General features: G+C 42.3%; 1 protein-coding gene across 1 annotated transcript in view; it reads right to left on the reverse strand.

Annotated features, from left to right (window-relative positions):
* LOC311052401 (chromodomain Y-like protein 2) overlaps nucleotides 1–24,478 on the reverse strand; it is a 43,364-nt gene extending 18,886 nt beyond the window's left edge. Inside the window, exons 1-3 of the mRNA XM_084067352.1 lie at nucleotides 24,376–24,478; nucleotides 8,435–9,062; nucleotides 933–1,150 (exon numbers count right to left, since the gene is read on the reverse strand). Of these exons, the coding sequence (XP_083923478.1) occupies nucleotides 933–1,150; nucleotides 8,435–9,062; nucleotides 24,376–24,399 (870 nt within the window). The 5' untranslated portion in view covers nucleotides 24,400–24,478. The remainder of the gene's footprint in view (nucleotides 1–932; nucleotides 1,151–8,434; nucleotides 9,063–24,375) is intronic.
* Nucleotides 24,479–24,857: the final 379 nt, after the last annotated feature.

Consider the following 24,857-nt stretch of genomic DNA (forward strand, 5'->3'; position numbering starts at 1 on the left):
GCCGATCTATAAGGTCACAGGACGTCGTGAAGTGGCGCGTTGTGACCTTGTAGATCGGCAGTTTTTTCTATTTTTTCATTTATTTTTAAGTGAAAGTGGTTAAGTGTGTATTTTTTAACAAGAGCTTGTGACTAAATAATAACTGCATTGTATCCATTGGAACACAGGTTATTCTTTCCCATTTTCTGAAAACTAGCGGTTTTGGACATACAAGGTTTTCACTTGACAGCGACAAAATGCTCCAATTGTAGAAACAGTGCTCGTCAGGGAGCAGGTTCTTGTCTGGCAAGTTCTCAGTACCACGGACAGAGCCTTAAGCTACCTTTTTTGTTTTTACTTCAGGGAAGGTTTGCTGAGCATATACATTTGAGTTTTTCAGCGGATCCCTGTCACATTTACACAGTTCACCATTTACAACGGTTCACTCTCTAGGTGAACAAGCGGGTAGCCTAAATGTTTTGCCCAAAGGCACTGTAATAGCAGTAGCTACTGTAGGTAGGGAGAATGCTATTCAATTCACTCACCTAGATCTCCCTAGTAATAAATGGAGTTAAAGTAACATTTTGTTAGACTACCTGATTTCAAGTGACACTAAACATCTGATGAGAACGAGCTAAGATATTATCAGAGGTGTATTTTGAGTATAATTGTTTTGTCCCATGTATAAAGTTTTGATGATCATTTCATCAATACCAGAATTATAACATACAGTATATCAGAGAGAGAGAGATAGAGAGAGAGAGCAGAGGATTTGAAGTGTGTCTGATTTGCGGTGATGATATATTGCTGTGTTTTTTATTTATTTATGAGAATGTAAATTCTCATAAAGGTGTGTGCGAGTGTGTGTGTGTGTGTGTGTGTGTGTGTGTGTGTGTGTGTGTGTGTGTGAGTGTGAGAGAGAGAGAGAGAGTGAGAGTGTTGACTTGACTCACCTCAGGTGTCAGAGCGTTGTTGTCTGTTGTTTGACTGGAGAGAAGAATGTGTGTGAAGCCTTCTTCCTTCCTAACCACAATGTCTCGGAATCGACAGTTGCTCTCATTCTGTCGCACATTGTACCTCAGCCGCTTGTCGAACATGTAGCCTTTGTCCTCAGCCAGCTTCCGCTTCACTGAGCTGTGCACATGAATCCCACCATTGGCCAGAGGGGAACCTGTGACAGAGGAAAGGGTCAGAAGTATCCAGTATTTGTACACGTTACTAGGAGGAAGAAAGATCAACTTGAGTTGAAAATGACTTTCTCAGAGGTAGATAATCCTGTCTGACTCCCCTTCATAGGTCAGCCGAAAGGATTTTAAAGCTATATTTCAAATATCTAGAAGTCTAGAATGGACTCGCTTGCCTGATGAGTACTGTAAAACATGTCAGGTTATAAAACATAATTTAACATTGCTTCAATCAACAGCACGTTATTTAATTAAAATTATTTAATAAAAAATAATAACATAAGTCAGGGACAGAATGCTGCTACTTCGCATAACAGCAATGGGGTTGCCATTGCAGTGAGTATCATTTTAAAAGACTATTTGAAAAGCAAAGTATCTTCACAAATCACAATACAGTGCAGTCAAAACTAAATCCTGGTTTGTGCAATTCCTTTTTCAAATAAATATCTGTCTTCTTACACTTGTTTTAATTTGACCTCGTTCTATTGTTATTCGATTTTTTTATTAATGTGTTTATATGCCTTTTATGCCTTTGAATGCCTTTTTATGTCAGTAAAGCACCTTGAATTGCCCTCTCTCTGTCAGTGCTACCTGAGTTATCATTACAAAGGAAATAGGCTATCTGGATTCAGCTTTTCTTTTGTGTGTGTGTGTGTGTGTGTGTGTGTGTGTGTGTGTGTGTGTGTGTGTGTGTGTGTGTGTTAAATACAACCAACTAGAAAAAGTGCTCCTCGGAGCACAGGTCTCCGCCAGGTCAGGTACGTTATTGTGGCCTCCTGGTGGCGCTATAATAGGCCAATGTGAAAAGGGTGTAATTTCTTCTTAGGCCTTTCACGGCAATCGGACACTGCATTCATGATTTGAGGCATTTTGTTCCAAAAATGTGTTTTGCTAAATTAGACCTGCTGGTAGCGCTATAACAGGCCAATGTGAAAACGGTGCCATTTCTTCCTCGGCCTAGTGGGAATGTGCGTGTGAAATTTCACGGAAATCGCAAGCTGTGTTCATGATTTGAGGCATTTTGTTCAAAACGGACCTATGCTGCAAACTTTGGAAGCCAACCTTAGCCAATGAGGATGGAATATGGGAAATCGGACAGATCCGTGTTCATCACATGACTATAGAGATACTGTGTACCAATTTGCATGACGTTTGGATAAAATCTGTAGGAGTAAATGGGTTTTGCACAAATCGGCCTCCTGGTGGCGCTATAACAGGCCAATGTGAAAGATTTGGGGCAGAGGTTCTGAATTGGCATCCAGGGAGTGTGTGTGCACAGTTTCGGAGCGATCGGGCCAACGGTGCCGGAGATTAGCTGGTCACAGACAGATGGACGGACGGACGGACGGACGGACAGGGGGTAAAACATACTCTCGCCATGCCTTTCGGTCTGGCGGAGACAATAAGGGACAGACTCATCTATTTACTACACCAGTGGTAACCATCCTTTTCAAGCCCATGACCACATTGTAATCCAATGTGTGAGCCAAGATCTATCACTACAAATTATGTTCCAAAAAACACTTACCACGACAAAGACATCATATTTACTTTTGAAATTCCTGACAGGCAGTATGTGCACACATCCACACAAAGGCTAGTATTCTAAATCAGAATAAAAATGGACAACCGTGTAACCAATGCCAGAATATTAGGAAAACATTTATAAAAATGTTTTTTTTGGGGGGAAAAATAGAAATTTAGTTTACACCTTTGTTTTTTTGGAGGGGGGGGGGGGTTACTCACAGGGACATGCAATACATTGATATTGCAGATAACTTCTCTTCAATGCACAATATTGAGTTTCTCAGTTCAGTGAATATTCACATTTAGATATTCTGTTCAATTGATTGATTGATTGATTACAGTCACAATCTCCATGTCAACACCTGTAGGTAATGCAAATACCATCAAGCAAAGTGCAGGATACAGCACAGTCACTCATTGTTCGGCTATGGACAGTTCAGAAACCTTGCCTACCAATGACATCGATGGGGATTCAAGCTAATAGAAACGGCATTGTTTTTTTCTTGGAAAATGTGCATGCTAAAATAGATGCCATTGCTGATAATTGCAACAATAAAAATGCAATCGTTACAAATTTAGTACAGAAAAGACCTGGGGCCATATGTATGAAGGATGTGTACGCATATAGAGGTTATTCTGAGTGCAAATCTTATATACATATACATTAAATAGAAACTTCTCTTCAGTTCAAAGCACCTTACCCCTGCTGGTGCAAAATATGATGAATGAATAGGCCAATACATATACATAGGGGTGTGCCGATACACTAATTTCACCAAACGATACGATACGATATTTGGCTCAAAACTTCGATACGATTTCGATACGATACGCACTTTTTTTATTATGAAAATATATGGGGGTGTAAAAAAGTAAATGCAAAAAAATAATTCTGTTTTTGCATTATTCAGACATGCAAACTTGTAGCTTTTCAGCTACAATAGCCGTTTTCAATCCAAATAGGGCAATAGTGTGACACCTGACCCCCCAAAAAAAAAACATGTTGTCACCCTTTTCACCTCGGGGCTGTTTGCATGCCTGATTATAATGATTGTAAAAAAAAAAAAGGAAAAAAAAAAAAAAAAAAAAAAAAAAAATTTTTTTTTCAAAACGATATTTTTTTTTTCCAAAACGATACATATCGTCGCGAAAACGTATCGCGATATATCGCGGGACGATATATCGGCACACCCCTACATATACATATATACATATATACATATATATATATATATATATACATATACATATATATACATATATACATATATATATATATACTAGAGTTTCGGGGGGCTACGCCCCCCTCAACCCCAGCCGCGCACGGGGCCCAGCGTGGCCGTGTGTATATTGGGGGACCCAAATCGCCGGAGTGAAACTGTGGAAAAGTTTTTTTGAAAAAGAAAAAAATGTGAAGAAATAATATTTGTTATGTTTCAGGGGGTCCACAGGGGGTCCGCGGACCCCCTGATGGTCCACTGACCCCCTGTGGAGTGTTGGGTCGCGCGGGGACACCCCTGGAACATTGCGGACCATTTCGGTTTTTTTTTTTTTTTTCATGAAGGTGGTTGCTTGTTTCTGGCGCAGGCTGTGCAAACCTGGCAACCCAGCGCATGCTGCCGCACGTTAAAGTGGCGTAGCGTCATGAGGGTCAGTGGGGCCGTGGCTCGGTCAGTGAAGACCCTGTAGTGCGGATGATATGTGGCATAGAGGGGCAGATTGTAAATCCACAGAGGAAACATCCGTGGGCTACCATTGGTTCAGCGATGTGTGCGGTCGCCCTGCGGCCCCTCCTCCTCCACCAATGTGCAGTATTGAGAGCCCTGACGTCACAACAATTGGAGCGATGGGCACTGCACTGTGGTTGGTTAGGGTACACCTAGGGCCCAGGTAGAACCCAGTGAAAGCCTGCATGGGCAAACCCAGTTAGGACCCGCCTTGGTCCCACATAAACATGGCTAGTTGGGGCCCACCTAAGGGCCAGGTAGAAGCTACTTATAGCCTGCATGGGCATGGCAGTTGGGACTGAAGTGGATGCCGCTGACATTGCTGACATGGGGTCCATATGGTTTAGCCCACCTTGAAACCATATGGGAACTACGCTGGCATGCTGGCTGTAATGCAAACGCTGCATCATATCTGCAGTGTGTAGTTTGATGTTGTGTGTGTAGCAGATATACCTGCAGTGTGTAGATCAATGTCCATAGGAAAGTCAATGCCCAGCAGTGTTTTTTTCCCCAGCAGAGTTTGTAGTGTGTCTGTGTCTCTCTGGAAGAGGTTGCACATGAACTCTGCAGCCGCACTGAGGCGCTCCAACACAAACAGTCTGACATTAAGCTGCTTCACACAACAAACATCAGCACCACGCTGCTGTTTGTCCAAAAGACACAATATCTCCTCTCCCACCGACGTCATGTGTTCATTTATCGACAGCCGTACAGAGTCCTTTTGACACATTTTACGTCGTTTATCCAGCTCTCACTGACTCTCCACATCGGGCTGTTATTTTGCTGCGATCAAGTCAACGATGTGAGAGATTAGCTATCACAGACGGACGGACAGGGGGTGAAACATAGTCTTGCGCCATGCCTTTCGGCCTGGCGGAGACAATAAAAAACCGAAAGTAAAGGAAATGGCCATTTCTGCAACAGAAGTAGTCAATAAACTATGCTATGAAAACATGGGCCACATTGGCAAAGAATGTAAGAAAGAGGCAATCATGTAGAAAATAGCCGATCTCCAAGCTTACAAAGCCTCTCAACGTGAGGCGTTTCGAGCTTGTAGATCGGCTATTTTCACAATATTTACTTGTGGAACGGAGTCAAACAGAATGGGGGGGTCCCAGATCAAGTACGTGTATTTGTGGGGGGGGGGGGGGGGGGGGGCGGCGTGAAAGGGTTGATAAACACTGCTCTAATCGGAGCGAAATTATCTGAAATTGCTACATGACCATAATGCATTCTAACATGCCTTGCACGGGGCGGTCCTGCCATTACGTTAGTTACTGTAGTTGCTGTGGAGCTATAGTTCTCCAGAAGACACACACAAACATACACCATCTACAATGGACGAACTGAGCAGCAATATAGACATTCACCACACGAACGTGCATTGTTGACAAAGTGATTGCACAGCCGCTGCAGGCATGACAACCAGGTTAGCGTTAGCGACATGGCAGCTATCACAGCGCCCTGTCCGTCGTGCTGCAACTGCCTGTGATGGCTACAGCAGTAACAGCAAGCTGTCTGCGATGCCATTGTCTGGAGAGTGCTCTTAGCGTGACACGACCAATGAGAGTGAGCGCTGTAGTTGTTGCTAAGATACGGTGGCGTCTCTGCCCCATAGCTTGTAGATCTCTCACACATGATTGGCGTAGGCTGCGTTGCCAGGTCTGACTTTGTGTCTAAGCAATGGTCGGCTTATTTTTGCGCGCCTTTGGGCTCGTTTGCATTGTGCGCACGGCAGCGCTTGTTTAGCGTACGTCAGCGCGACGTGGCAACGGACGTGGCAACGTGAAAGGTGATTGGCTGGTGAAAAGAAACACCCGACGTTACACCAGAAATGGTGCCTGGAGAAAATGGTGACCAAAAAAAAAGTTTGGAAAAAAAGGAAAAAAACCCCGCAGCGGCTGCGTGCTGTTGTGGTGATGAGGTCGTGCGCACGGTAAACGGTACGAAGCTGGCTCCCCTTCCGTTTTGTCCGACATTTGGTGAGTAGAATAAATTATGTTGCGCGGTGGAAAAGGTGTAGTTAGCAGTGACATGTCCCCTACGCGAGGCGTAAATTCAGCGCGGCCGCCGTGGCGAGTCAGTTGCCGACATGTGGTCTGGCGGTGCGTTGTTTAGTCGATAATAGAGCTGTGGGGTGTGGACACCGAGGGTGCGGAAGTTGGTCGCCATTTATATAGTTAGATATATACATATACATATATATATATATATATATATATATATATATATATATATATACAAAAACTCTGGGCATGGCTGTCTCCCTTTATGTTGGTGACGACGCCATTGACAGCTATTTGGTCCAGGATAGCAGCCATGCACTGGTCCAGTGGAGAGAGTGCTACGAAACGTAGCTATGAATCGTACTTTGTGGGCACTGATCCGCTTTTTGACCTTCCTTTAGAAGTCCCACCACTTTCTTTCTTCTTCATTTCTTCCACAATGCGTTGCTCTGAACCAGGGCTATAGCAGAAATATACAACACAAGCCAAAATTCTCCCACTCATTTTGTTTTTGCTTGATATGCACCACTACTAGGCATTTGTGGGAGTTTTTCTAAGCATTAGGGGTACAAATAGGAGAGGGTACATGTTCAAGTGTACACAATTCCACAATGATTTCTTCATACATTTGATGAAATACTTCAGTTTGAGGAAACATAGAATAATGTGTACGTGTTCATTTAGTGTGGTTCCAGTGCAAACCTTTACACATATGGACCCTGATGTCAACCTTCAGTGTTTTATACATACTGAGTGTGCTCCCCTAAACAAACTAGATTAAATGATTCAGGTTTATGAATTCAGGAATGATTGCCTACTAGTATGGGTGTTTGAAGGGTGTTTTGAGTGCAATCAAAGACAAAGTCAGCACGTTCAGCTTTCAGCCTGAGTGCCTATCCCCCTGCTGCCAAGACAGGTGGAATGGGAGGCACGTGATTTTACCACTTAACCCCTAATTACGTAGTTGACTGTAGCCAAATGTTGGCCGTGCCTAGTATCAACAACAAACTGTGAATAGAATAGAAATGAAGAAAGTGGCAAGAGATTCTTTTTTGCATCCATTTCTCTCTGTTATAGTACCTACCTTATTTATAACAGGCATGATGGATAATAAGTGCGGCCCAACTCCTGTGATTACTCCCACTCCCACTTAAGATGTCGAATCCAGCCTTATTATTTCAAATTATAAAAAAGTGTGATGCCCTCTTGAAAACTAAAAGAATGATTAACCATGACAGTGGAAACTCTGGACTGTGACCCAGGGGTGAAATCCAAGGCTCTTATCAGTTACTTCAATGGTAGTAGTCCTGTCCCAGCACCATAGACCAATTCAATCTCGAGCTCTCTGCAGCTTACAGTAACAGCCCAGTATTACCATTAAAAGATGACATGAGTTATGAGGTAAAATGACACAATATTTCTGTGGGCACCAATAGAATTGGCAAATGTGTCTCTATGCTAAGTTAACGTGCCACTCATAAGCAAGGCAATAAACTGAACAAAAATGACCCATTTTATACTCTTTAAATTCACAGACTTTAATGAATATTCGTATTTGTCCTCACTAATGCTCATGATAAGATGGCAGATCATGTCACCATTTCCATCCACTCGCTCGCTCAGAGGTGTGTTGTGGACAGTTCAGAAACCTACCAATGACAATCATCTATGGTAATTTCAAATCTATTTTTATTTTTCATTGATGTAAGAACAATGGCTTCTATTTCGTTCTAGAACGCTAACTTTCCAGCAAGAGAAAGGATGTAATTTCCATTAGCTTGGAATCTCCACAAATTATGTCATTGGCAGGCAGGTTTCTGAAAGGTCCATACCTCAACTCTGAGAGCGTGTAGGTGGAAATGGCACTCTCTTTTGTCTCTGACCAACTATACAGATATGGTAGAGACAGAATAATGCTGTATATCATTATTCATAGCCACCCAAAAATAGATGTTAATATGCATGATACTATTCAATTGCCTCCCATTCCCTATAACATTTAGATCCTTACCTAGTTCAGTAGGGAGTTGTGGCCCAGTAGTATCCATGTCTCCTAATACCCTCTCCACTCGGTCCGAGGGCAATCCATGTGACCTTGCCGCTGCTCTGTACATGAGGGGCTCCACCTCGCCATTCTGGAGTCCATTATGTGGAGTCCTCAGTGGAGGAACAAACTGAAGATTCCCTGGTGGAGGGGCCTTATATGACATGGTTTTACTCATCCTGTCCGTCGTAGTAGCCTGCTTTCCTCCTCCTCCACTCACCTTCCTCTGCTTATGCGTGGCTCCTGAACCGACAGCCATGCCTGGACCAACTCCCACTCTAACCCCAACCCCTGGACCACAAGTCCTTCTCTTCTTGCGGGCCTCTGCCCGAGCTCTGGAGGGGTCTGGGGCAGAGGGGCGGCTGGTATCAAGGTGCCGAGGGCCAGCAGCAGCCCCCCCTCCAGATATCTTTGGAGGTTTAGGCCGTTTGTGTGTGTGCGGCCGTAAGGTGTGGAACTGCTCAATGAAGTCCTCACAGTGCAGCAGGTGGTGTTCTGGCTCCCATGTGTCCTCCTTACTTCCGTAGCCTTTCCACCTAATTAGGTACTCCCACTTCCCCTTCTTGTTCCGCCGCCTGTCCATGATCCGCTCCACCTGAAGCCGAAAACCGGAAGACAGTCAACCACACTGTATGTTAAGGTGACACTGTCACACTATACAGTTCATTGTTGGTGGTAATCTTATACCACATGGACCCTATATACCAAGGCCTCTATACTAAGCCCTGCGCTACACTATTTCCCTCTACTACACAAATCCCTTCGCAGAAAATCTACAAGCAAGTTGTGACGCGCTGCAACATGTTGTGATGCGTTATGAGCTTGTAGATCTCCTTTTTTTGACGAATTTTCACCCCAGAATAGCAATGCTAGTGTTCATGCGGTTGAGTCTACAGAAACAACTATATTTAAGATATAATATAATCCATATTGAAAGAGAAAATTCGCTCTGTTTCTGCCCTTCTCTGTGTTCCAACGCATATCAACTTGATTAATATTAAATGAAGTGAAGATTGCTATTTTGCGTAAAGACAGTGGTGTTTCATAGTCACACAGAAAACTGCTCAGTTTTATGTCTGATGAGATGAAAGGTGAGATGACATTTCACTAACTATTTATATTTAGAATTAATTTTTGTGGGAATGGATTTCTATTCAATATTCTCTGATTCATAATCACTGGTGAAGTAGTCCTTTACACCTCTCAAGACTCATTTTTTATTTTCTTTGTACCCTTTTAAAAAACCTCAGCAGGGCCTTGATGCAATCAACACAACCTTTCAGAATACAAAATGGTAGATTTCTTTCCACAATATGTGGACTCTCAAAAACAAATGTCCATATTTTAACAACTTGATGCTGCACAAGCTGATTGGGTGGCACAAGATAGATGAAAATAAATATTTTGATATGGTCCAACAGCATCATACTGCATGTCTAAGTTCAGTGTATGGACATTGGTGTCAGTTTAATCTCTGTCTATCTACAGTACATGCTACTTACATTCTCTACAATCTGTTTCAAGGCTGCATGTATCATTAAAGATATGCTGAATGTAGGCAAGAGAACATATGTTGACAATACAAATTACAAATACGTATCATCTGGCCTAACTTATGATGGTCTGTCATTATAGCAAGAAAGATAAATAATAATATTATAATTATTAGTATTATTATTATCATAATAATATTGATAATGCACATTCACAAAATATCTAAGCACAACATGTTTAATTGGCCTTGAATTTGTGCATTGCATTAGTCAAGAGTGCATACTGTTATTATGGTGCAACAACTGCAGAGTACAGGCTGAAATAGGCCTAATTATATGTGTAACTGCAAAACATGGCAACACAAACTAAAACAAAACACAAATGTTCTCAACACTATTTTCTTAGTTGCATATTGGCAGGTCACAGACAAAACACAATCAAAGAACTCTGTTAGTGTTGTTGGGACAAATGAGGTATGGAATTACATAACCTTATTCCATATCAGAATGAAGGGGAAGGTGGTAACCACTTAAACCATATATTTTAGTTGTCCTATTTTAGGCCCCTTCCTGTTTCCCTCTACACTAAATATATTTCATTCTAGGTCCCTTCCTGTTTTCCCTCTACACTAAATATATTTTATACTAGGCCCCTTCGTGTTTTCCCTCTACACTAAATATCTATCTACAAGCTCACAGCGAGTTGCATTGCGATGCGTTGTGAGCTTGTACATCTGCTATTTTCATAGAATGTTCACCTCCCACAATAGGATCTCTAGGGTTAAAATTGTGGTTAAAATTAGCCCAACCCAAGCCTGTGTCATTGTGACTGGGCCTTCCAGATAGAAGTGATGTCCTTCCTTCACTATACTGTAGATAACAGCATGCATCCTCACACCGTCCAAAGCCAAGACTTCTTACATGAAAATCACTTTTAACTAGCAACTGCATAAAGGACTCCAAGAGACGTTTCTAGGGAGGGTCAAATCCAGAACGTACATTTTGCGACATGTTGTGCATGTAAGATAGGGGCTCTTTCAGTGTGGGAGTAAGATAAGAGGCCATAGTTGATAATGAGATGTGCTGTAAGTGCCATCATGAAGAAACCTTAAACATACGTCAGTGTTGCTTTCAATGTCACCCTAACGCACTAGGACAGCCTCGCATTGGAGAGCTACTTTAAATGTCCACTGGGGTTACTAATCAAGAGGTATTACACCTCAACACGAGCATTGTACAGTATCAACGATGTACGTATAGACCCATTCTGAACATGTATCACCAATACTCACTGAAGAAGATATGGATGTTTACCACAGGACATGTTATCATATCGTCTCTTTAGTCAATATAGTTACTGAATTCATTTTTGTAAAATTATGGGCCACAGGCACACCGTTGCTCCAATCCGCACCAAACTTGACACAAACACTGTTCAGGGGCCTGCCATGACAATAGTTCCTGGGGCCCGCAATCCGCACCAATATCCTGACCTATAGGGCATATACTTATGACATCAGGGATCTCCATATATGGGCATAAAAGGGACACAGGTAGACAGACAGATACAGAGATCTCTATAAATGGGCACAAAAGGCACACAGACAGACAGGTACAACGGGTACTCTGACAATGGGTACAACGGGTATCTGACAAAGCCCCCCGACACTATGACTCGACATATTGGTTGGATCGGAGGTGCGACATATCGGGCCGCCCAAACTCTAGCTGTGAGGGCTGAGTAGCGACCCAAACATCTAAGTCATAACTTCAAAAACGTTGCTAGCTAAAGGTTTAGTAAAAAGCTAAAGGTTATTTCTATTTGTATGCCATGGCCAAAGGTCAAGCAGTCTAGAAAAGTCTGTCTGTCTGTCTGTCTGTCTGTCTGTCTGTCTGTCTGTCTGTCTGTCTGTCTGTCTGTCTGTCTGTCTGTCTGTCGCTTGTCTGTATCTCTGTCTGTCTTTTTCTCTATGTCTTAAAAATAGTATTGAATGGGGGATGTCATGTCCCATTTACAGTGACATTACCTAATTCCAGTTGATGACACCAATCTCAAATCAACGCACCCAACACTATGGTCCATTAAAGTGGAATATGGGCTTGGTTGCAGCTGTTGTTACTGCTGCCTGGTGCATGGTAAATGCTTAAACTCCACAACCCAAGTCTCCATCTGCATTGGTTTTATGATTCAGCAGCTACCCATTGGGGAATTTATGGAATTGTGTTTGCTTAACCTAATACAGGGGGCATCCGAGAGAGTGGTGTCATTAATGCCAAATACTAACAGTACACCCACTGTAATGTTAAAAACCTTTTCTATAGACTTAATGAAGTCAATCGATCCTGCAGGTTAGCATATTAAATCATTTATGAAGATTTGTATGAAGAGAGCGCACCAGATTTACAATGAGAAATGTACAAACCAAAAGGTCTAGTCCACAAGTATTTATTTATTTATTTCTATTTGTATTTTATGTACAGTAAATGAATTTAAATATTGGCAACTATTTAAATACAATCTACTGTATGACTTTTTATTAGTTTAATAAACAAAATCAAAGTAAATTATTCAGCTATAGAATAATGTTGTGGAGGAGGGTGCAAGGCGTGTCTGCTTATTAGTCACAATGTTGCCTACACTTTTTTGCTCTCATTGTTACACTAAATAAATTGTGGCCTGTTGTTTTCATCCGGTATAAAAAGAATCGGCAGGCAAATGTTCATCCTGAAAGAGATGGGGCTTACATGCTCTAGCTCTAGCAATTTAACCTATTACTGTGAAATACAGGGTTATTCATTATCTCAAGGTTGTTTTGACATACACTTACAATAAAGCTGTGGCAACATTGCAGGCAGTGAATGAGTGAAATTATTGTAGTCTCTACAACAGTGTGGACAAAAATAAAAACAGAATAAAATCTAAACTTAACCTTAAACACAATAATCACTCTTTAATTAATAACAGAAACAGATGGAACCCTAACGGGACTTAGCTGAAAGAAGAATACTGACTGCGATGCGACAGGTTGTGAGCTTGTAGATCAGCTCATTTCAAATAGCCGCTGTATATAGGGTTAAAGTGGTTAAACTGATTTTGATGTTGCAATAAGTAATTTTGCTGGGGACCCCCCGGAACTTCCTCAAGGACCCCACTTTGAGAACCACTGCACTATGCTACCCGGATGCCCCAGGGTATCTGACAGGGGGTGTTTTTGACATAATTATCAGTGCCAATACTGAGTGCTTCTCCTGTCACTTCTGACTGACAGTTCAGTACAAAGCAATGCTTATTAATTGTTTTTACACCATTCCTTGGAACACTGGGACAGGTACATTATGCACTGCATTGGGGTCCTTGGCATGAATCCGTTCAGTAGTAATGCAAGTCTGGCTGTGTGTGTTTGCAGGGGAAACTCCTACTGCAACACCATGTCAGTTTCTAGCACAATGGTATTAAAGCTACAACCTGTAAGTTTTATGTCCATTGTCTCCTCCTGATGGAGAGAGGTAATTGCACCCATGGCATCTCAGCCCAGGTCATAGCTACTTTTACTGACATCAAGGGAAGTGACAAGGTGCTGTTCAAGACACTGTCAGTGTAACTGTTGCCATGCATTTCCAACTTGCATCGTTCCCGAGTAGGCCGGGCACTGGTCTAGTTACTTTAATATTTAGAGAAATAATTCACAGAGTGAAGAAGAAATGGTCTGGAAAAGAATCCCAGTATCTCTGAAAGAAATCATAAGCCATAACGCTACCCTCCATTACAGGTCAGTGAGATGATTGAGAGTGACAAAGGGGAAGGTAATGGATGGCAATGGGTTGCATACTGCACAATAAAGGCTATCAAGTTCTCTCTCTTTTGTGCCATCGGATTGGGGCGAAAACAACCCTTTTGGATAACTGATGTGAATTCATCTTCAAATATTTTCTCTTATTTTTCCTCTTTTCTCTTTTTGTTATCTCTGCCAAGGGAACGGCTGGAGGAGATTATGCTTTCACTCCTGTCCGTCTATCGGTACACACCATCTCTGTAGTCATGTGAACAACATTTATCTGTCAGATTTTTCAGATTCCATTCCGACTGGCAACTATTGCCTTTCAAGGTTTGCGGGAGGGGCCCGTTTTGCACAAAATGTCACTAATCATGAACACAGCGTCCTATAGACGGATTTCCGCGCGACGTCATCACAGAGCAGAATGCGCAATCTGCGCATGCTCGGGGGAAACGACTTGTTGCGCCGTTCACTCTGTTGTTGTGTTCGGGAGTTAGATAATTCTGCTATTATAGGCATAATAGGCATAATGCTGCTATTATATACAAACAGATCCAACTTCCGACAAATCATTTTTATTGAGTAAACAAGGTATTACAAACTGCATAATTTAATCTACTTTCATTAAACCCGGTGAAGATCATTTCTTTTTTGAATGGACATTTGACCAGAGCTGCTGCGGGTAATGGCGCCCTCTATAGGCTTCCCCCTCCTCTGCGCGGTCATATCCTCTCATGTTTACTAACAGGAAACCTGTCTATCTGCTCCAAATCTGAATCACACATTTAGGTGCCTCTAAACAACACAGAGTCAAAAGCAATAGCACTTACACCAACATAGGGCGTCACACATGCTAGATGGCTGCAACCCACAACTGACAAAGCCCTGGGTAGGTAACCAGGCCTGGCGGGGTTCTGCACTCCGGGGAGCACACTTTTCCAGTTATTTATGTACATTTTTATGTTGGTTCTCTCAGAGGAAGCCCAATACATTTCAAATAAACAAGACATGACACACAGTCATGTATACCAGCTTGCTTTCTTTTTGTGTGTGTGTGTGTGTGTGTGTGTGTGTGTGTGTGTGTGTGTGTGTGTGTGTGTGTGTGTGTGTGTGTGTGTGTGTGTGTGTGTGTGTGTGTGTGTGTGTGTGTGTCAGGGATTCCGTTAGCCGGTATTTACCGGCCATTGACCGGTAAAATGTTTAATTGGCCGGTAAATATATATACCGGTAAATATAATATACACCACCGGCCACCGTGGCCGGTTGGGAAAATGCTGTTATTAGGCTATTTTATCATTTAAGCCTATTATTAATATTATTATTTGCATAAAGTAGTTGGCTACAACCGTTACAATCATAATAATTTAAAGTTTATGTCATGATCTGACTGTGTGGTTTAATTCCGACAGCCTGCTCGGCTGCTGCTGTGCGCTGCAGTTACAGAATAGCCTATTCGTTGTACGATGGTGTCGTGCGTTGAAAATATCAGAGCTACAAGCTCACAGCATGTCGCAACACGCCGCGTTGTGAGCTTGTATGTCTGCTATTTTTGATACGCCACAACACCGCTAAGAGACACAGCTGTGTCTCCTCCTGATCAGCGCTGAGTAGGGTGGCTCGCTCGGGTGTTGATAAACAGAACCGGGATTTTCCGAGGTGATAGAATCTGAACCAAACCGGACCCAATTGTCGATAAAGGGACCCGTCCCGTCCCAAACACGTGTGGGTCGTGGATATTATGCAAGCACAGGTACTGCAATGGATAAAGTGGTGAAAGTTGGTGAAAGCAACTATAAAGGCAAGTAATCAACCTCGCGCAAGGCCACATATATCATGACATATATAATTAATGTTAACAAAACAAAACAAAACCTACTTTTGCATATCAAGGTTGAATGAGAATCGATGTAAAGCCTAAAATCTATATTAATTTGTTTATACTGTGCGACGGTGTTGCGCAGGGAAACCACAGCCCGCAGGGTAATTAGGACTCGCCCCAAAACACCCTCGCCCCCATTTTTCAGGCGGACCAGCGGTTCTTTTATTCTTGTATTTGTTTTACTGAGGATATGGGTAGAAATAGGTTTAGGATTAGGTATAGTTTTACTGAGGTTAAGATCAGGAATAAGGTTAGGGTTAGGCATAGTTTACTGATATGTTTAGCCTAGGAATACCAGGCGATTACCGCCGGATTTTCCCCGGGGCGACTGTGTTTTGGGGCGAGCGTTTTGGTATTCGTCAGGCAGCAGTTCAGCAGCGCAGTAGCGCAGCTCTAACGTAACGAGGTGTAATGAGCCCAATCAGTTGGGTGCATGTAGGCCTATGCAGTGCAAACATGCATGTGACGTTAATTATAATATGGCCGGTAAATTTATGCTTTGGCCGGCAAAATATAATCCTGCCGGCCACGGTGGCCGGCCCCAAAAATGCCTAGCGGAAACCCTGGTGTGTGTGTGTGTGTGTGTGTGTGTGTGTGTGTGTGTGTGTGTGTGTGTGTGTGTGTGTGTGTTCTGCCGTGTATGCGCGGCTTGTTTTCATAGACCTGGTTCCTGATTTGACTTGCAGAATCTGGCAACACTGCTAGTGGCTCCCCATTGGCTTAGACCTGGTTGCTTATTTCTCTCGCAGAATGTGGCAACACTGCTAGGCCAGAACGCACGCTACGCAGCTCGTATGCAGAGGTGTAGTACATTTACTCAAGTACTTTACTTCCTATATATATATTACTCTGTGTCACAGTGATTTGAACCGACGGCAGGCGTGTATCCCTTCCTGTCGATTTGATTGGATTTGATTGGATTTGATTGGATTTGTTTGGATTTGATTGGATCAAATTGACAGGAAGTGATGCCCACAACGCCCTAGGCAAATTGTGGATAGTAGCCATAAAGGCGAGAGGCGTGTCTAGTAGCCATAGTACCCATAGCTTGGGAGGATGAGACCGCCCGTTCAGAGTATGGGAAAGTATCCCCATTGGCTTAAAGGACAGCCAATGATCGAAAACATGTCGGGAATATGTCGAACACGTGACACTAGTGGTCAGTCTCTTCTTAGACCAGCGTGCTTTGCAAGCTGGTAAAAATAATGCATTCAAATGCTGGTATGGGAAAAATGTGTCCACCCAGACTCAGAGTGTATCAAGCAAAACGAGTAGCAGTACTGGTCTGGAACTGAACCAAAGAGCTAAAGGGGACCGGTTAGAAGAGTTAACATGAGGCTTTAGTTCAGCTGCAGCAGTGACTGATCAACTTGTCTTCTGAGGTGCCAGGCACATTAAGAGGAATAAACAGTTTTAGATGGGTGAGCAGTAGGGGTGTCATTAAAATGAGAAGATGATGATGATGCATCGCACACACGGTCACACTTACCAGATCATTGCATTCAAGGCAGAGATCAAGAAAGAGAGACTGGAGAGGTTTGCCAACACATGGTAGTACAAATGTTTGACCCAGCAGAAATGTAGAAATGTCCACCGTCACCATGTCAAAGCCTCCCTCTACAGTGTATAGCATCCAGGATCAACCAGAACATGGTGAACAGAACATACAGTGGTCTGCTGGGAACAAACAACGATGTACCGCAAGTGTCAATTTCAGTTAGTGACAGATCCACTGCAGTAGGTGCCATTCAACATTTCTCTGAGCTAAACTGACTGATTTCTACATCAGTAAGTGGAAATACTTTCATATTCTCTTTTGTACGATACACATGAGATAACATCTCAACATGTCAAATGAACTGTGAAATTGAAAGTTCTATAATCCCAGTTCATATTCTATTCATTGGCAAATATTTATTATTTCCTATTATTATTTCCTATTACTGACTTTGATTTGTAACCTGCCAGAGGGGTTGTCATATTTCAGGGGAGTTGAAATGTGGCGGCCTGTTAAATTGTAAACTAGACATTAAACCAGAGGTGATTTTAGAGCCGGATGATTAGATGATAGATGATAATTAGGTGGGTAATAAAATGAGTAATTAAAGATCCAGTAAAACGATTACCAGTAGACCTGTTTGTGTATGGACATTTGTATATGGAAAGTAAAATTTATCATAACCTGTTTTCCCTGTTTTTAATTTGTTGCCCGTACGAAAAGTAGCACCTGATGCCTATAAGATGTGTAACGGATGACCCAGTGGGAAGTCTGGGAACAAGTCAGACCTGAGGAAATAACCTTACGACAGTAGAGTGCTGCCATTTACGCCCCAGTACAATAGAGGCGTGTCCAGAGAAAGAGCAGCAAGGATTATGAGTATTGTAGATGTCATGGAAACAAGAAAAACAGTTTCTGAATGAAATAATCTATACCTCCAGTTTATGAACCTACACAATATACGGTTTGGTCGTAATTACTGACAGTATGATTTTCAATGTTCTACTATGGGAACAATCACAGTGGAACCTTGTTGGCAAAGTCCATAAATTAATTTAATTAATTTGCAGCTTTGATTGACTGGTCAGTTCAACAAGTCACTCTCCATATCCGGTAAAAACTGTCTCTATTTTCCATTTGTCCTTTCTCTCTCATTTATGTCTCCCTTTCTGATAAACTAATTTCTGTAAAACATTCTTGACATGTCTTGCGCCGTTAAGCTGCTTTTACTTCCCTCTGTGGTGTGTGGTGTCTGACATCATCATTTAATGCTAAAAAGTATTTCAAAAGAATAATGGACATCATACCATGATTGCTGATTCAGTAATCTAAGGTTGAATGTCAATTCATAATAGATTAGATAGATTGCTGGTTTTCATTTCAGAATTGTGATAGCCTACTTATGTACCAAAAAGATCACTGATGACATCACTAATTCAACTTATTTTACAGGTGGTGACCTCTACATAGTTTTCTAGAAAATTAAATGCAAGAATATCATTTCAATCACTTTCTCTTTGGTGTGTGTGGTGTGTATTGTCTGAAATGTTACAAGACCAAATACAAGTTTTCGTTTTTTTTCCTTCTATATTCAGTGTATTTCTGTTCCTAGGACAATAGCCTTGTTTTGTGTGCATACAGAGGTATCAAATGATGAATGCCAGTCGTTCATAAATGTAATGCACATGCTTGTGTGAATCATTTGCATAGTTCAATGCCCTATTCAACGCCAGAATGCAGACTGAAGGGCCGGGTGCAACAATAAGAGGAAAGTCTAATTACACGCTACGATGACAACTGACAACACTTCAACACGCAACATGTTGCTAGCTTGGTGTTTGTTGGGGAGCACCAGTGCTACCAAGTAAAAAAGAACATTTTGAGGCTTACTTCAGAAGAGCAGGGGCTGCAAGAGTACACGTGAAGGGCATTTTACTAATAGCAGGGTTGTTGAAAATGGAAGGCCTTAGTTGAAAGTAGATAGTTGGCATTGGTAATTGGTGCCAGACGTGAGAGAATGCCCGTCATAGTAGCGCTGCTGTTTTTCACTTTTTGTGTGACTTTGTGACTTCCACATTTTCTACCAAGCTTAGTTCTTTGTCCTAGTATAATAGCTGTAACAGTTCTTTCTCCTTTCCTGTTCACCTTCTACACCTCAAACTTCAACAGCATCACGGATGACAACAAGGAGAACATAGCCCTGGCAGAGAGCTTCGTAGGGTGGTGTGACAAGAATCACCTCCAGCTCTGTCGGAAATTCCAAGGAGCTGGTGGTGGACTAACGGCAGAGCAAGAAGAGGCTTCCAACTCCCCTCACCTTCAGAGAGGAGGAGGTGGAGTTGGTGGACACCTACACGTTTTTGTGACTACATATGAACAATAAACTGCAATGGACTAACTTAGGCCCTACAGTATTTAAAGGAGGGGACAGAGCCAGACTCAATACGTGCAACAGGCTGCTGCAGATGTTCTACCACTGAAAAGGCATAGCTTTATTGTGATTTGCAAACGTTAGACTGCACTGTCTTGAAATTGAGTCCAGATTAACGCTAAAGTAGAGAGCATGGCGGAAATTCTAGCGAGGATAGCACTTGAGAACCATGTTGACAGAGATCACTAAACTAGTGAAACTGACCCTGTACCAACCTGCAGTATGTTGCTGTATTGAACAACATTCAGGGTTTATTCTCTTCGTTTCTGTTTTTCTCCAAACTGGAGAAAATGAGTTGCCATTGTATGTACTGTATGTGGAAAGGGTAGGCAGAGTAAGCTCATTAGCTTCAGCCTATACCTTTTTTGGTCATAACTATGTAATATCATGTATTATTGTTGTTGTGTTGTTTTAGTACTGCTATGTTTTATGCACATGGATTGTATTGTTTACATTTTTGAACTGATGACCAAAATAAAATTGCAAAGTGAACGTGTCATGAAATATGAATCTGGATGTAATAGTAGATAATTCATCAAGTGCACTGCGCACAGCTCCTAGGAGAAATGGGCTGAAATGGGAGAAAATCTGCAGATTCCGCACCAAGTACAAATGGCAAAGTCCACACCAACAAGTATAATGACATCAGTGTGGGTGTTCAGACTGTTCAGCTAATTATTATTAGTTATATACTTGGTGTGGATGGCCCAACACCTTCCTCATAAAGAAATAACATCAGTGGTGAGTTAAAAACAAATCCAATTTGTAATATTTAGTAACTGTGTGGGCCTATCTGTTGATGGTTAATTCAATGACTGTATTTTACTTTGCGGTGTGTGTGTATCCTCCTTTGTATGTGTAATGATTTAACTTGTTTAACTTGTTTGTTTGTTGGCTTGTTAATAGGCCCCATGTCTCACAGCCATGGTGTGATTGTGTTGGATTGTGCACTTGTGTGCACATGTTAGCCTTTTTAGAAAACAATTTTGGTGGCATTGATTGATATCCCGGTACCTTAAATGTGTGTGTGAGTGTGAGTGTGAGTGTGTGTGTGTGTGTGTGTGTGTGTGTGTGTGTGTGTGTGTGTGTGTGTGTGTGTGTGTGTGTGTGTGTGTGTGTGTGTGTGTGTGTGTGTGTGTTTTTTCCCCAATGTAGTAGGTGCAGTGGATGCATTTGCAAATTCTGTGGGAATAGCAAATAGGGGATAGGTGGACTTCTAGGCCCATGAGAACAACTGCAGAGGGTGCTTTAACACCATGCAGCAGTGCAAGACTAAGAACTTAGTTTCCTCTGGTGATCCAGCCAAGGACATTACATTATACCCACGGACTGGTTGTTGGAGGGTTTCGAACAACTTGGGATGCCCAAAGACGAGGCAGAAGGCTGGCAAAGTATTGTGCTGTCTCTGCTGCCATATGTGGCGGAGCCGCAGCTACTTGGAGTGCTGAGTGACATGCGTGTTGTATCATGAGGACATATCCATGAGTTTGTGAATGTAACCTTTACTGCGCCTAAAATATTTGTGTCCCTGTATGCTTTCCCTGTGTGTGGACATAAATAAATTGTTAAACTGTGTGTGTGTGTGTGTGTGTGTGTGTGTGTGTGTGTGTGTGTGTGTGTGTGTGTGTGTGTGTGTGTGTGTGCGTGTGTGTGTGTGTGTGTGTGTGTGTGTGTGTGTCGCTGTTCATTCCATGTGGTGCTGAAATGCATGTGTTTGGCCACTTTTTCCAAAAAGTCATGTAGGCTGGTTATTGCAGGTTTATGGTGGGTGTGTTATTGAACTGTTCTGAGCACCGACCAGCAGAAGGCCTGCACCCTCCCTGAGTAGAGACCTTTTAACCCTGAGTGTGTGGGTCCATTTGGCTACACTTTAAACTCTAAAGAGTTAAACAAAATTACACACTGTGTACTCACTGTTAAAGGCCAGTTGATACTGTACATATATATGTTTTAATATTCAATGCTGATAGTCAGTACATGAATCCATTCATATATTCATTGGCGATAGATAGAATGTACAGCAGTATGTTAACTCATTCAGGCTGTTAGGATTGGCAGACCCAGTGCACATGTCTAGTAAATCTACTCTTACCTGTAACTATCCTGTATTTCACTCTTATTGCTGTTTCTGCTATGACACCACAGGATCCACAGGATCAATAAAGGTTTATCTTATTTTATCTTAAGTAACTCTAAACTAAATACAGGTGGATCGGAGCGGTGGTGACGTGCTACTTAACTAGAGTTTTGTTCAAATGAAAACCTTGACTTTGACTAATGTACTGAAAAGAACGGCACAGCAGTACAAGTTGGATGTCATGAAACATGGATGAGAGTTTTAGCCATGGAGTCAGAGACCCCATTTATTCCTGGTATTAAAATGTTATCTGTATCTGAATATCTTATGGGAAAACTGCAAGAGGTATGCACACATCTAGCAGTGCTAGCTGTTATAATAGGAGGGCTTATGAACATGGTTCATAAATCAATACTATCCCATTAAGACCTGAGGCCGATTCAACAAATGCCTTCTAAATCCCAAAATGTTTCGGAAAAACTAAGCTAAAATCTAAAATGACAGATTCTTTCCCGGACTGAATGGGTTATTATGCATTGCTCACAAACGCACAAAGTGTTCCTTTACCATTATGATATCGTACATACAGTAAATGAGTAGGACATAGCAGTGTTTCCCCTAGGATGAAGTTTCAGCAGCGGCGCTGAATATTTACCTTGCGTGTGCGAGATACCATTTTTGTCTTTGACATTGACAGCTGTCGCGGAGTCATTGTGGCCCTGTGGACCGCTTCCAGGCATAACACTCTGTGTATGGCCAATGCCAAGGCTTCTATCTTTTAGTATGCAAGATCATTATTAAGATGGATCTTCAAATCTTTATTTCACAGATGTTTCTTTGCAAATTCCAATCAAATGATTACGTTTGTTTGTTGAAATATTAAGCTTAATTTACACTCCATGCGTAACAACACAATGGCGATGATAACTTTTTCACAACGTAAAAACCATGCACTGTGGAAGTACCAATCTTCCGTTTGCAGTGGTGACTGGTGAGTCGTTTTCATATCATGGATATTTTTACATGTGCACGCGTTTGTGTGTCCATTAGACTGCAGACTAGTTGTGGTGTGACAACATGGATAAGCTTTTATACAGTACAAACAGAATTGGCCGTGATCAGGGGACGAAGCCGAATGGAGACGGCAATCCTTGTCGCCGTCAGCGGGGGGTGTTTAACTGGGGGGAGTAGGAAGGAGGTGCTACATCCTCCCGCTGGGGGCTCCTCACAGCTGAGCCAGTAGGGTACAATAGCAACACAAAAATGTGAGGGGAGTGTCAATTTCCACAATGACTAAATTCAGAGAAAAAAGGGGTAACAAATTATGATATTTCATAAGATAATTATTAATTAAAATAAATCATGTATTTATGTCCACATAAAGGACACACACACACACACACACACACACACACACACACACACACACACACACACACACACACACACACACACACACACACACACACACAAATGGCCAAGGAACAGCATGATGGTCAAGTACAATTAGGATAAATGTTATAATTTAATTTCACCACACAAAAGGGCAAATAATCTATTTTGAACAGTGCTAGGTTGGGGGGGGGACTTTAATCATTACAGAAAGTCTTACCCCACTGCAGAGCATACAGTAATTTCACATCTATCACTCATCTTTCACTATCTATCTATTTGTGAAAATGCAAGATCCAGTTCCTTATCTAATCTATTAAATATGTAAACTATTGAAAAACATCTAGTCTGCAGCTAGGCCTACAAGCCCAGGTGACATTCCTGCCTGCTTACATACATGCAATATACAATTAATGTTTGTTAGTTTTTTTTTGTATTATATGTTCAGTGGTGCAGAGAGGATATGGGCAATATAAATTTATAATGTGTACTTTGCCTTCTTAGAAATAAAATATATCAGCTTCAACAGTCAGAGTGACTTTTATAATATAATTTTACACCAGGCAGCACCTGATGGCATCCATTGAAATTAACTGACCCCCCCCCCCCCCCCACACACACACACTATAACCCAATTGTCACCAGCTCGGTCTTAACACGGCCAAGAACCAATGCATGATGATTGCATCATTATCAACAACATAGAACAGTGTAATAAGGCCACCCCCCAAGCTCTGCTTCCAAAGTGATGGTGCGCATGTTGCCCTTCCATCTATCTGGGTAACTTTTACGCCCTAAAACTGATGCTGAGCCCTAATTTCACAAATTCTCCCAAACACAGAAACTCGGGCAGACTTGCGTTTATACGAGTTTGTTATAAAACAAACTATTGTCGTCTCTTTAAAAAAACATCACATAAGTAACGCTGTAAAAGCTGCCACGATGACCAAATATAATTTGGCATACATTACATGCGCACCTTGTGAACCATCATCACTTGGTCTGTAGCTATTCTATTCACCATGTCCGTCCGCTCAGCACTGCTGTCACTTTACCACCACTTTCAACTCGGCGACGGACAAGGAGTTCAGTTCAGCCCCGTCTCTATCTTATCTATATCTCTTCACCATCGTAAACTATTATTTTAAAGTATTATTTGAAGCGCCCATAAAGTGAACGCATAAATTAACGTGCCTCGTCTGTCTTCAGCGAGCTTGGGAAGAGGGTTGGTTAGTTTCGCCTGTTAAAGGGCTTAGGACATCGTTTCCCCCCCATACGCGACGCGACCTCCCCTTTACTTCCTAATTCCATTATTCGTCAACATTACAGTAGTATTTCCCCTTGACATGGTTTCAGCCCTACCTCATAAAGGTCTCCTGAAGCCATTCTGGTGGACTCCGGCGGCGCGGCGGTCTTGCCTTGTTGCCTTGTTGGCTTCTTTTTCACTAGACCCGCGACTCGGTGTTTCGGCGAAAAGCTCCGATAGACGGGAATTAGCGACAGCCTTGTTATTCTGAGCAAGGCAGCCGCAGTTAGCAGATCAGCAGACAGTGTCAATCGAGCCCCGGCGCTCTGCGATGGATCGTTCTCTCCACACACTTAGAACAAACAACACAACCGTCGGGGCGGTGCTGTTTACCCACATCCAAGTGGAGGAGTGGAATTAGTCGAGCTATGAACGTACAGTATAGTAGGCTAAATCCCGAATGGACTGTCTGCAGGCGCCCTACTGTGCTCTCTCTCTCTCTCTGTGTGTGTGTGTGTGTGTGTGTGTGTGTGTGTGTGTGTGTGTGTGTGTGTGTGTCTATCTCTCTCTCTCTCTCTCTCTCTGTGTCGTTGTAATC

The sequence above is a fragment of the Gymnoscopelus microlampas genome (genome assembly GCF_963454915.1).
Source record: "Gymnoscopelus microlampas genome assembly, chromosome: 1".
NCBI lineage: Eukaryota > Metazoa > Chordata > Actinopteri > Myctophiformes > Myctophidae > Gymnoscopelus > Gymnoscopelus microlampas.